The sequence below is a fragment of the Eimeria mitis genome, genomic scaffold (assembly GCF_000499745.2).
Source record: "Eimeria mitis Houghton genomic scaffold, Emh_scaff162, whole genome shotgun sequence".
In the NCBI taxonomy this organism is placed as follows: Eukaryota; Apicomplexa; class Conoidasida; order Eucoccidiorida; family Eimeriidae; genus Eimeria; species Eimeria mitis.
In genome coordinates, this window is record NW_013569934.1 from 1,882 (window position 1) to 14,250 (window position 12,369).

Sequence of the window (12,369 nt, forward strand, 5' to 3'; positions counted from 1 at the left end):
ACACCCTTCTTCAGTAGCAGCAGCAGCGGGTCCAGGATTTGCATCTGGCTTTCCTTCGTTCTCTGTAGGCCTTCCGAACCGTCCAGCAGTAGGTGTACCAGGGGCGGGAGCAGTGGGAGCTGGAGTAGGCGGCTGGCTTCCAGCTAGTAACCGGCCGTCTAGGAGTGCATTGGCCGCAGGTCTAACTGTCCATACGCCTGAGGCAGGCGACGTAACAACAGCACCGCCTGTGTCGGACACAAGCGTTCCAGTGGGCTTTTATTCGAGTGCCAACGGGGTATACAAGGTCCCCCGTTTCCCGTCGAGCGTTAATTCAGTGAGCGAGCCGAGCGAGGAAGCCATAAGAAGTTGCATCTTGCGAGTGCCTGCTTCGAAGATGACGAACGGATTCAGCGATACCTTGAAGTCTGGGGGCGTCAACATCATGGGCAATGCTTCTGCCCAGCTGTTGCGCATCATTGCCACCAGCTCGCCACGTTACACCTCAAAGTTGAGTGCGCCGGTGGTGTTGTTCCAGCGAGCTATGGGAACTCGGATCAGCTACGAGATGAAGGTGGCTGTGCCACGAGGGTGCGTGTTGCTCCCTTCCGACCCCAGTTTGGTGGGCTTCATAAGGAGAGATGGTAATTATGTGGTGGAGGCTGCCGTAAGACTATTGCCAGATATTCTGGCGGAGTACACCTCGTCTGTGGCTGCAGTGCCAGCGGACCTCGTGGCATTTGCTGCCGCTCTGCCGCCCGACTCGAACTTCCAGCCGGCAGGACACTGCGTGTTCGTGGCCCACTTCACCACCACACCCGAGAACATACGACTCGCAGCGTCTTATACGCAAGTGAGAGTGGAAGGAGACACTGCGATGGGTACTGAGACGCTGCAGCTTGAGATCCCTCTCATGTGCCTGCCGCAGTCGCTACACCGCACTGCCATGTGGGCTACGAAACTCCACAACGGAACGGCAGTGATCGTCGCCTTCAGCCCCCCACCAAAGCCCGAACCCGAGTGGTTCGTCGTACGTACCTCGGGTGACGAAGCTGCGTTGCAGCGGTTGGTGGGAGTACGGCCCTGAAGGAGCGGAGATGCTTGTTCTTTCGTGCTACAGAAACAATTCAGGTTGATAAGGAGTTAAGGAGTTCGGCAGAGGACAGCGGGATGCTACGTTGAACGTAGCTGAAAGCGCTGGACGGAAGTGGCCAGTACTTGTGGGGTTGGTGTGTATGCAAATATGGCCACCTTCGTGGTTCCAGTGATCTGGCTGTTTTGCCGACGAAAGTCAGGGTATATTCTGGAGAAATCGGCAGTGGTTACATTTTGGGAATGCGTTGGGACAGGTTCAACGCGCAAACGGGTGAACACGTAAACATCATCTGGAGCGCGCTAGCTTGCCTAAAGGACACCTCCCCATTTTTGTATCTCTATCGGCATCTTTGCGTTCGCTTCTAGTCATGGCTTACGTGCTCTCCCTACTTGGAGCTAAGGAATTCCGGGAGGCAGCTGCCTATTCAAATGCAGACACGTTTCCATACATCGTTCTAAAGGACACNGCGTACGTGCGCTGGCATATCTGTATGCCGCTGTGGATTACATGGACGTCAAGCGCGGACTACCACTGGAGTACATGAAAGGTTGGGTTTCGTATGCACACACAACTGTGGGCGTATGCGGTATAATGCATATGTGCTTTGCGACAGCTCGCAGCACGCTTCTGCCTTTCCCGTTTTTTTCTCAACATCAGAGGGCTTTGCATGAATTCTTTGGGTAGGAGGAAGCTCTTCGATTGTTGGTCGTGGGGGGAAATTGCCTCGCCCAAGACTGTGGTGGGGCTGACTGAGTTTGTTGCCATTTTGTGAATAAGAATTATTTAGAGCGTAGTGAAGAACTTTCGTAAAGAACCGGTGAATATATGAAGTTTTAGGGGGCAGAGCAGCACTCCTAATTAGAAGACTTGAGTAGAGTTGCTTACATGGGAGACGCAGACACAGCTAGGTCCGTATACTTGCGTACTGAGCGTTCATACTAATTGGAGTGCTCATGTTACTTCTGACTCTCGACTCACGCTGTCAGCATAGTATGTGTATATACGCTTCCGCAACTCTCACGGACAATCTGTTCCCGATGCCTGTAACGCGCTCGCTAGACGGAAAAGGGGGCTGCAATAGGTAGTCTAGAACCGCATTGTAGCTTAGTCTCTCTCGGGTTGATGTTACACGGTTGACCAGCAAATGTAGGCGACTGGCTTGCCGTTTGCTAGCCCATTTCGCGTTACCTGCAGGGAACGACGATGTAGTAATTTAAGTGTTTGAAATTTGCTGTACTGTTGAGCCGCAGCTGATCGTTGCAGAGTAACGCAGCGCACACAAATGCGACGCAACTCTTAGAAAAGGCTGCATCCGCGTTCCGGCCAGCAAATCTGACAAATAACTTCCAGATGTTATATTCCTGACATTTCATAGCGCCTTCAATGTGCCCTGGCTACGCAGTTTATGTCCCGCTATATGCCTCTGAAGCTGTGTTGATGGTTTGTGCCAATATACTACGTACTATGTCTTGGCCACAATAAGTAGCAGTAAATGTTTGCTTCAACCGCTCGCAACTGACCGCTTAGTTGAATCCTTCGGCTCTATCTAGCTTCAGCTTGATGAGCAAGCCCCCCTTTTGGAAGGTTTTGTCACCTGGGTGTCTTGCTCCACAACATCGCCCTTGGCGCCATGGTTAGAAGTTTTTCCAAGAAAAGCGCAGTAATCGTACAATAACAAAGCTACCGCTAAGGTAACGGTTCAACTTTTCCAGGCGTTTTCCTGCGTCGGGATGGCGGCGGGCGCAGCCCCCCAGCCGATGGATGAGCAGACAAGGCTAACGGCTTGGTTCATCTGCCCGGTTATCCTATGAGATATAATCCGCTAACGACTAAATATTCGAGTTCGAGGGATTATGGAGCACAGAGAACTACTGTTCTACCCATCAGCGAAGTTACACGACCGCTCAACGACCTCAGCCTCTCAGCTCCCTGCGACCTGCAGTGATGGCTGCATGCTGGTTTGTACGCTTCTTCTATTCCTCCTTAATGGCTTAACGCTTCCTCAGAAATTCCCTGCGAGAGAATCCTCAGCAGGGTCTGTTGTGAGCCGCCGCGTCCTGCCGATGTGCTGTGAAACCATACAGCGTTTTCTTCGACATTGAGCTGAAGGTGGAGAATACTGCTTGTCTCGCCCTCCTACCTAGTTGAACGGAGATAGAGAGGGCATAGAACAAGGAACGTTGGACTCATACTTTCTTTTGACTCTCCGATGCCCGCGAACAATGGAGGGGGGCCCGTCCCGGGGCATGAGGAGGCAGAGGCAAGAAACCACAGAGACAATGTCGATGTTTCCAGCCCTTACAACAGAAACAACAACAGCAGCAGCAACCGTGCTGAAGATCTGGAAACCGTGCAAGGCAGCCCGCGAGTTGGGTTCGGTAGCTGTGCCAGCGAGCCTCAACTGTGGCGTTCGTTGAACGGGCAAAAGCCGCAGCAGAAGGAGGAAGATGGCAAGCAGCAGCGCCCGGAGCCAGAGTCTGATACGAATCCGCGCCAGAGGCGGCGAAGCAGCAGCTGCCACTCTACCCGACAAGAGGCAACGGCAGCAAATGTTGTGTTAAGGGAGGCTTGTTCGAGTGATGCTCCTCTAGTGCGGGATTTGATGAAGTCTCACCTGCGGTCCTTGATTCTTCCTGCAGTTTTCTACTGGTTGTGTCGGCATGCGCAGGATTTCGGGAGCTTCTTAGTTATTTGCTGCTGCTTTGTGCCTTTCGACAGAATGCTCATGAGTCTCTGCTGCTTTCTTTTGCTGCTTCTTGCTCGTGTTATTCTCGAATTGGAACAGTACGCCTCAAGGGGTTGCCCCGACCTCGCAGAGTTCGATCGCCATTATCTGCAGGCGGAGCGCAACAGATTCTGGGTGGCAGAGGTGAGGATCCACTGTGCGGATGCGCCACCCAACGCTCCGTCTGGTAGCCATTTTGTTCTCGTCCGACTCTGTGTTAAATTAATCTCTTAGTCATTTTTTCATGCGTAGTGGCTTACCTGCCTTCCGGCTAAATGGACGTGCCGCTGTTGTATGAGCTCTCAACTGCTCTTACACAGGGAGGCGTGAAAGGCGAAATTGGGAGCCAGCATATACTTCGTTTTCCCTTCGCTGATCGAAATTGAATGTAGCTGCTTTTTTGCGCGTGCATGCATTCATAGGGATATTCCTTAATTAGAATGTGTTGCTGCATCTGCATTTTGGACACGTTAAGTGCATATTTAGGTGTTCGTGTCCTTTGTTGCTTTTCGNGTGTTGCTGCATCTGCATTTTGGACACGTTAAGTGCATATTTAGGTGTTCGTGTCCTTTGTTGCTTTTCGTTGCAGCAGAAGCAACCTACTGGTAGTCGAGTCGTCGGCTGTATCGGCTTTATCATTCATCCTTCTAGTCCGCAGGAGGGCCAGCTGGTAAGGCATATTCACAAGTCAGACGACATAATATGTTAACCAGACACACGGAGGTGAATAGAGTGATGTGAAGGTACAGACAAGCAGAGCTGCATAGAGAGAAACACAAGGACAGAAGAAGCCCTAGATAAACCCGAAGAAGGAAGGGAAAGTTGACAGAAAACGGTGCTCGGAGACAGGGAGCTTTACACATTGATGTAGTTGGAGTTGGTTAGCCTGACTACAAAGTCGTATCAGAGGTTTCGGCCAGCATCAGCGGCTCTACTTTATCCGGCTCTTTTCGCTTGCATGAAAACCTTACATTTGCTCGGAAATGTTCATTTGAGTGGATAGAAAGGCTCCGGAATGCAGGTTGTAGCGAAACAGCGTCAACTCACTCATGTCTGGTGGCGGCAAAGTGTACTTGAAATAAGCGTTTTGTCTCCATCCCCCCTTATGTGCCTCGGGTTCCATCTGGCTGCTTTGAAGCACTCAAGCTTCCATGTGCACACATTTTTTCCTTCAGGTCCGTCTTGTCGTGTCTCCTGGATCGCGGGGCGCCGGTGTAGGCACGCGACTGTTATCCTGTGCNTTCAGGTCCGTCTTGTCGTGTCTCCTGGATCGCGGGGCGCCGGTGTAGGCACGCGACTGTTATCCTGTGCTGTGGGCTTTGCCGCGAGCTGTCGATGTCGTTCTATTGAAGTTTTTGCGAATTCGCTAAACGCCAGCAGCGCCAGCTTCTTCAGAAATAGGCATTTTGAGCTCGTCCAGGTTGTTAGGAGGAAGCTCATGCGGGGTAGGTCTGGAATTCGATAGTTGCCTGCTTATTGGCACGTTGGTACAGCTTCCTGGCTGGGTCTTCGTGCATATTGTTGTTTGTCGTTGTGTACTCTCTTCTGTATGCCCATTTATTCCCCTGTGCTATATTTTTTCATTCTCCACCTGTGCGGGTCATATATATACGAAGCAGCGCCACTCTTTATTGTTATACTTAAGGGGTTGTTTACTGTTTCATTTCACTTTTTTCTCGGACAAGTTCAGATGCGACGCGACGTAGCTGATGCAATGGACATGAGGCTCTGATGGCACTCATTCATATTTCCATCATGTGCTTAAGGTGCCTTTGTTTAAGTTGTGAAATTGCGCGTTTTGGGGCGCAATATTTTGCCATGTACGGAAGGTGTTCCCGTTTTTGTGTTGCGTCCATCAGGTGACCTGCTGCGGTGGAGGATGGCCCTCGACGGTCAAGGCCGACCAGTAGAACCGAAGGGAGACCCGGTTTCCAGTGTTAGTGGCCTACATTCTGAGTAGCACCGTTTTTAGTGTGCCTATGCACAACACCGGTGTACGAGTCAGCACGCCGAAGGCGAGGCGTGGAGCACAGCAGAGAAAGTCAAGACGGCCTAGCCTGCCTGCGATTATAATCGGTAGCTGCCAGCGTCTTGATAAAGGCTCCGCTGGACCTGGCACTCCCGCATGACCTTCAAGTGAGCAACTGCAGGAGCTGCTGTAACGACAATTGCTGGTTCTACTGCATTCCTAGAACCTGGGGCTCATTAGCTCTCCTGGGGCGTGGAGGAAGCATTTGTTAGTTTCGTGAAGCGGTTGACCCTGACGCTGTGGCCTTTTAGGAAAATCCGCCCACGCCGCCCGAGATGGGCTGTGTGGTGAGAGCCAGCCGTAGAGGATCACTCACCAAGCCCCTAAGTACAGACAGGGGGCCGAAGGTTTATGCGGCAGCTGCTTCCCGTACGATGTGTAAGAAATGAAAAAATAACACCCTGTTTCATTTTATTCAGTTGATAACAACAGAGGTGAGCGGCTTCTCCAGAGCCGCAGGAACGTGATAAGACCATGTGGTAAGTGGGCGTAGCTATGGTAAACCCCTACACATAAACGGGCAATAGAGATGAAGCCTGCGCCTTTGTATACAAACTCCACGTGTAAGATAAATGCTTGTGTACAGCAGCGCGCGCGAATGTGTTTATTCAGTTTTGACCGACCCTGACGGTCATGTTTCTGGGTGCATGCGCACAGCGTTGTGCATTACTTGCTAACTTCTCTCAGTGTGTTGGTGCAACAGCAGTGAAACCAGGCCCTTGTAATTGGCGGAAGCTACTTTGCGCAATATGGCGCTTGCGTTAACTGCAATTCCTGCGTATGCATATTTTTTTTTGAGAATGCACGAGGATTACAGGCGAGCTTCGCTAACGAATGGGGTTGTATATATCTCCCACTGAAAGGATGTGAAATAGCAAACTAAAGCATAGGCAGCTCATTAGAAGTCTTAATTTCCAGGTCGAATGAATTCTATTGGGTTATTTTGGCCATCACCCTTGAATTGGAGTTTGCCTGCCCCCGTCAGGCAGATGTAGATAAACGATACACCACGACTAGCTGGAGCTGGATGAATACAAATACAAGGAAATACAAATACAACGGGCACTGCAGAACATGTGCCTCTGTGCAATAGGTGGCATTCGAACTCGGTGGTTTTGCCCATTTGTTCTACTGGTTTTTTCCTTGCCAAGCCTTTCCCACTACGATTTGCCAACGGCAGAAAGGGAACGAGGACTGTTGTAACTCTATGGGCATAAAATGCATTGNGGTGGGTCGAACTTACCGTGTCACTATCGTAATTTGCAGGACATAGCGGCGCATGCGGATACACCCCGCGAAAGGAACTATTAAGCTCTACATTGTGGGATACAGTGTTGGAGAGCATTTCCGAAAGTGTCCAGCACCCTTTTCATGTCCCCCGGCAAAAAGAGATGGAAATGGCGCAATTCCTTTCGTCTTTAAGAAAGAAGTGATGAGATTCTAACGCAGCGCAGATAGGCCTCCATGAACGGCGGGACAAGACAAGCAGTCCCTCGTGGTCTTTCAAATATCGCGCCGTAAAAAAATTCTGTTCAGTAAACAACAGAGTAACCGCGAAAACCAGTGCAGTTGAAGGAATATTCCCCAGTCAAACTGTGTAACAATGGGCTCCTAGTGAGCCAGCCTCATGGGGAGAGTTGCGAAGTGCATTGGAGTGACAGGGCAAAATATGAGAGTTCCCCAATGCTAGCTTCACCCCTCTGCAGCCTCCAGGCGTCCCGCGCCAACCGGCACAAGGGCCAGATGTTGCTGCGAAGAGGGGATGCTCTTCCATGTGTTGCAACTCAGCTTGCTGGGACTCCTGCTGCAAGGCAGCCCCACATTCGAATAGGCCCAAGCTGTAGCGCGAGTCGTCTGCCGTAATCGACGGCCGTCACGAGCTGCAAGGAAGCAAACAGACCATAAGAGTAGCTGAAATCGCTCCTCTGTACCCAACCGTCCTGGGCGCAGCGGCTCAGGCCCTGGGTTACTGNTAGGCTGTTGTTGAGCATTTGTACTGGCAGACAGCCTAGGCTTGCTGAGTGTTCTCGTGCTAATTTCAGGCGCACAGTTTTACACAACCCACCTTTTAAAGCATGCACTAACAATGCAGACAATTGCCCAATAAGTAGTTTGCCCTATGTAACCATACTCCATGAAAATAAACATGCATTGACCAGACTCAGCCAGGGCGTGCTACACTGCTGCACTCATCACACAAAACAAGAACCAAGGCATTTGCAAAACGTACAGCAGGTTGGAGAGCTCGTAGCTAAGTTATAGGCAAGCAACGTGGCTGATTTCTACAAAGGCTCAATTTGTGGCAACAAAACTTTCCCCTGGATTCGGGCTTCTTTTGCGGTAGTGTTGCCTCCACGAAAACCAACGCTTTGCACAAACGCACTGTCGCGGCAGCGTTGCATAGCAAATAATCTAGCCATAGGGGGATAAACGCCGTTAGTTCATGTCACATAAGCATGCATGTAAGCTGAGATATCAACATCTTCAACCAATCTATTTTCCCGTTCCTCAGGCATATCACATGCCTACCCAAGGAAATTTGGCTTCCAGTAGCCGCAACTGCCAGCCCCTCAGTCCCCCGGTTCTTCGGTCGACCCCATCCCTGAGCCTTTATGTTCAGTGTAACAGACTTGGTGATTGCGTGAATACTCATTTGATCAGTAATATTTTATATATTGGGGGCCAGGAGCCCGCTGATGCAGCTGACAGACACCGAAGGTTGGCTGCTACTGCCGCTGCTGGCTGCTCCCGCTGGCGCTCCCGCTGGCCAGCATGTTGAACTGTGCTGGTTGTTGCATCATTTATCCGGCTATTATTCCTTTTTGTGGGGCGTGTCGAACAGGAGGAGGGCACCCTTGAGGTCGTCTGTTGCAGCGCTCGAGACAGGAGCACGAGCCACGGCAGCCGCTGCAACCAGAGAGGCAGGAGCCGCTGCTGCCCCGAAGGGGGAATCCCCACATGGAAGGCGCAGTGGCGGCAGGGGNGACAGGAGCACGAGCCACGGCAGCCGCTGCAACCAGAGAGGCAGGAGCCGCTGCTGCCCCGAAGGGGTAATCCCCACATGGAAGGCGCAGTGGCGGCAGGGGTGGAAGGAGCTCTTTTGTGCGCCCATAGTTGCTGCCAGCACTAGCAGTGGCAGCTGCAACGGGGCCGGCATGGCTGCAGCAGCACATTTGCTGCTGCTGCAGCGAGGCGCGCGACACGTCTTGCGTTTCCGTGAAGGTTTTAGAACGACTTCTGTGACGTGCAGCACCTCGTATGCTCGGCAGTCCCTCCAGCAGTCCTGGCACACATGCTGGACAAGAACTGCTACGGCTCAAGTAGCAACAGCAGCCACCGCGGTGAAAACGACAGCAGGAACTCGTCGTACTTTCAGTCATGCACCAGCGTGGCAGCAGCGTGATTTGCAACAACAGCAATGGCACCGGCATCTGCCCCGTTTCGCTGCCACATTCTTCCATACATGCAGTGATACGCTGCTCATTAGCAGCAACAGCCAGCGGAGTGTAGGAGAACATGGAACTTACATACCCACTTCGCCAGGCAATGATGCTCACGAACGCTTACGACAGCAGAACATTTGGCTGTTGCAGCAGCAGCAGCAGCAGGAGCTGCAGCGCCGTCAGCTGCTCGAGGTGGTAGCTCGGCAACGCGAATTGCTGTGCCAGCAGCAACGACAGCACGGGCTGCCGGGGCTGTTGCATAAGACAGCAGAAGGCTTGTTGCGTTCAGCCGCCGAGCTTCCTGCCAACACCTTGGACAAATTGCTGCCACCCTTGCTGCGGCAACTGCATGCAGCAGCAGCAGCAACAACAGGTCAGAATCAACCAGCAGCACGCTCACTGCTGCAACGTCTCTCGCGCGACCTGCTTGCTCTCAGCAGTCGCAATAAGCAAGAAGGATCGCATGAAAAGGGAAACGGCGCCACAAGCGGCAGAAACCGGCAGCCCGATGGGAACACCAGCAAAGACAGCCGCAGTAGCACAAAGGAAGACAATGGCGATAGTAGCAGCAGCAGCAAGGGCAGCAATGGCAGCAGCACTAGCAACGATGGCGGAGGGGACAGCACCAGAGGTCCCCGGAGCTCTGGAAAGTCAGCAGGCTTTGGCACGAGGCGGGTGCCCCTTGGCTTCGAAGCTTTTTATCCCAAGGAGGCCTTGAAGCAGAGGGACAGCAGTAGCAGCAGCGGCACCGGTGGCGGCCGGCTACCATTTGTTCCTCCAACCGGCGGGGCCCTGCAGCATATGCTGCTGCGTATGTGCATTTGGCTGGGTATCTGGGTTTTTGCCTTGTCATTGTTGTCGAGGGCGGTGGAGCCTCAGCTTTCACTGCAGGTTGGTTCTAAGCACGTTTTGCATACTCAGGCGCACCATCAGTATGCAGCAGCAGCAGCAGTCGTACTGTGCATCTGAGTTGTTTGTGCGCCTACGCAGGAGTTCCTTAGCTCGTATGTTGCTCGAGGCTTGGTAGAGAAGGTCGTTGTTGTTGGGGATAGGGGCCGTTGCACTGCTGTCGTCAGAGCACCCCCGACACCAGAACAGTTGCAGGCAATGGAGCAGCAGCAGCATCAAATGATGCTGTACATGCAGCAGCAGCAGCAAATGCAACAACAGATGCAGCAAGTGATGACAATGCAGCAATACCAGCAACAGCAACAGCAGCAGCCTTACGACATGCAGCAGCAGCCTCAGCAGCAGCACCAGTTCTCGGTGACGCCGACACTACAGCAGCCCAAGTTGACGGACATGCTACCTAAGAAACAGATCGTCAGGTTCAAGACGGGCCTTACGCCCGAAAGCTTCATAGAAAAGATGGAGCACTTCCAGGTGGGTCGAAGCGCTACCCCTTAGCTTCACGCTCCTTTGGTCTNCAGAAAGTGTATTGGAGTTGTTTTCTTAAGGACCTTCTTGCTGCCGCTGCCGCTGTAATCCTGAGACTCGCTGCTGCGGCCTTTGCAATTTCTGCTGCTGTGGTTGGCAGGCATCGCTCGGAATACACCCCAAGGACTTTCTTCCTATTTACGTCGAAGAGGGTTGGAATTTGAGTCTTGGGGATTTGCTTGCTTCTGCGTTCTTCTTTTTAATTATGGCCACCATCGCCAGGGACTTCTTTATGGGGGGAGCTGTCAATCGGTGCGAAACAAAACCCTAAGACATAATATTCTTGACACAAAGCACAAGCTATAGTACATAGAGGCGCATAAGGATATACAGAGAACCGTGTTGACAAGTAATGTGAAGGCTGCCAGCGTGTTACTACGATTCCATGAACTGCGATTTACTGTGTAAAATTTTGGTCTGCAGTGGTGGGAGCGCGAGCGGCCTGAATCGCCTGTTGGGCAACAGCAGCTCTAAGAGAGCTCGCATTAAGCCAGACACTGTGAGTGGCCAGAAACTCGGGTTCTGGGCCTCCATATTGTAGGTTTGGATCAGGGTTTGGGGTTCAGCATTCCCGCCAAGGCTTGCACAATGCATTACGGTGCGTTTGTTTGTGGGCAGGTGAAAGTTCGTTTCGCTGACGTCGCGGGTACGTGGCTTTTCTAATGACATCATTCAAGATAATCAGGGTTAAGGCTTGGGGAGTTAGAGCGCAGGGACGTCTGAGATGTCAGCATACTCGAGTTGTGGGGTGTAATTTCCCAATCAGGTTTGCATGAGGCGAAGCGCGAGATAACAGAGTTTGTTTCCTTCCTAAAGAACCCTGCGGCATTTCAGAANGTTTGCATGAGGCGAAGCGCGAGATAACAGAGTTTGTTTCCTTCCTAAAGAACCCTGCGGCATTTCAGAAGATGGGTGCGAAGCTGCCTAAGGGAGCACTCTTAGTTGGACCCCCGGGTACCGGCAAAACTTTGCTCGCGAAGGCAAGTGAACTGTCTACCCCTGTACTAGGCAGTTGTTAGATGGTTGCCACTTTTGCAAAAATGTAGGGTTGAAGTTTAGAGGGCCTGTATGGTAGTTCTAGCATTGTCGAGTGGATCTTGTACCACCAGGATTCCTCCATCCGATGTTTCTATGCATTGTTTTACTCTTTTTCTTGTTTGGTGGGGTGTCTAGGCAGTTGCAGGAGAGGCTGGAGTTCCATTCTTCTCTATTAGCGGCTCAGATTTCGTCGAGTTGTTTGTCGGGGTCGGAGCATCGAGAGTCCGAGAACTCTTTGATGAAGCCAGGAAGGCGGCGCCTTGTCCGTCCAGGGTTCAGGGTCTATGTTCAGCTCGTGGATACTTGCAGCAGTACCCTGGTGACAGAGTTTTCCTCAAGTATGTAGTGTCAAAGCCTTTTGTGTCACGGGCTTTCTGCTTGGCCCATTTTGGGTGTGCTGTTCGCAGCTATCATATGGATAGACGAGATTGACAGCGTTGGTGCAAGCCGCAGCACTCAGTTCGCGAACAGCGAAAGAGAACAAACGCTGAATCAACTTCTTGTGGAGATGGATGGATTCTCACCGCATGAGTCTGTGGTCGTCTTGGCAGGTAATTTACACGCTTCATCTCTGCCACGCATGTGCATTGCAGGTGTGTGTGCGTGTTTGTATCTCTGTTTT

General features: G+C 52.0%; 3 protein-coding genes across 3 annotated transcripts in view; all 3 read left to right on the forward strand.

Annotated features, from left to right (window-relative positions):
- Positions 1 to 1,066, forward strand: part of EMH_0001190 (uncharacterized protein) — a gene marked incomplete at both ends in the record, with an annotated part of 1,694 nt that extends 628 nt beyond the window's left edge. Inside the window, one exon of the mRNA XM_013495525.1 lies at positions 180 to 1,066. Coding sequence (XP_013350979.1) covers positions 180 to 1,066 — 887 coding nt within the window. The remainder of the gene's footprint in view (positions 1 to 179) is intronic.
- A 2,218-nt stretch (positions 1,067 to 3,284) lies between these two features.
- Positions 3,285 to 5,760, forward strand: EMH_0001200 (acetyltransferase domain-containing protein, putative; the record flags this gene model as incomplete). The annotated part of the gene is made up of 4 exons (XM_013495526.1): positions 3,285 to 3,944; positions 4,390 to 4,470; positions 5,047 to 5,245; positions 5,660 to 5,760. The coding sequence occupies 4 exons, from the start codon at positions 3,285 to 3,287 to the stop codon at positions 5,758 to 5,760; spliced, it is 1,041 nt and encodes a 346-aa protein (XP_013350980.1).
- A 2,765-nt stretch (positions 5,761 to 8,525) lies between these two features.
- The window catches only part of EMH_0001210 (AFG3 ATPase family protein, putative), a gene marked incomplete at both ends in the record, with an annotated part of 8,926 nt that continues 5,082 nt past the window's right edge, over positions 8,526 to 12,369 (forward strand). The window contains 9 exon segments of the mRNA XM_013495527.1: positions 8,526 to 8,810; positions 8,814 to 10,163; positions 10,263 to 10,655; positions 10,810 to 10,961; positions 11,133 to 11,208; positions 11,328 to 11,359; positions 11,543 to 11,544; positions 11,547 to 11,693; positions 12,155 to 12,298. Of these exon segments, the coding sequence (XP_013350981.1) occupies positions 8,526 to 8,810; positions 8,814 to 10,163; positions 10,263 to 10,655; positions 10,810 to 10,961; positions 11,133 to 11,208; positions 11,328 to 11,359; positions 11,543 to 11,544; positions 11,547 to 11,693; positions 12,155 to 12,298 (2,581 nt within the window).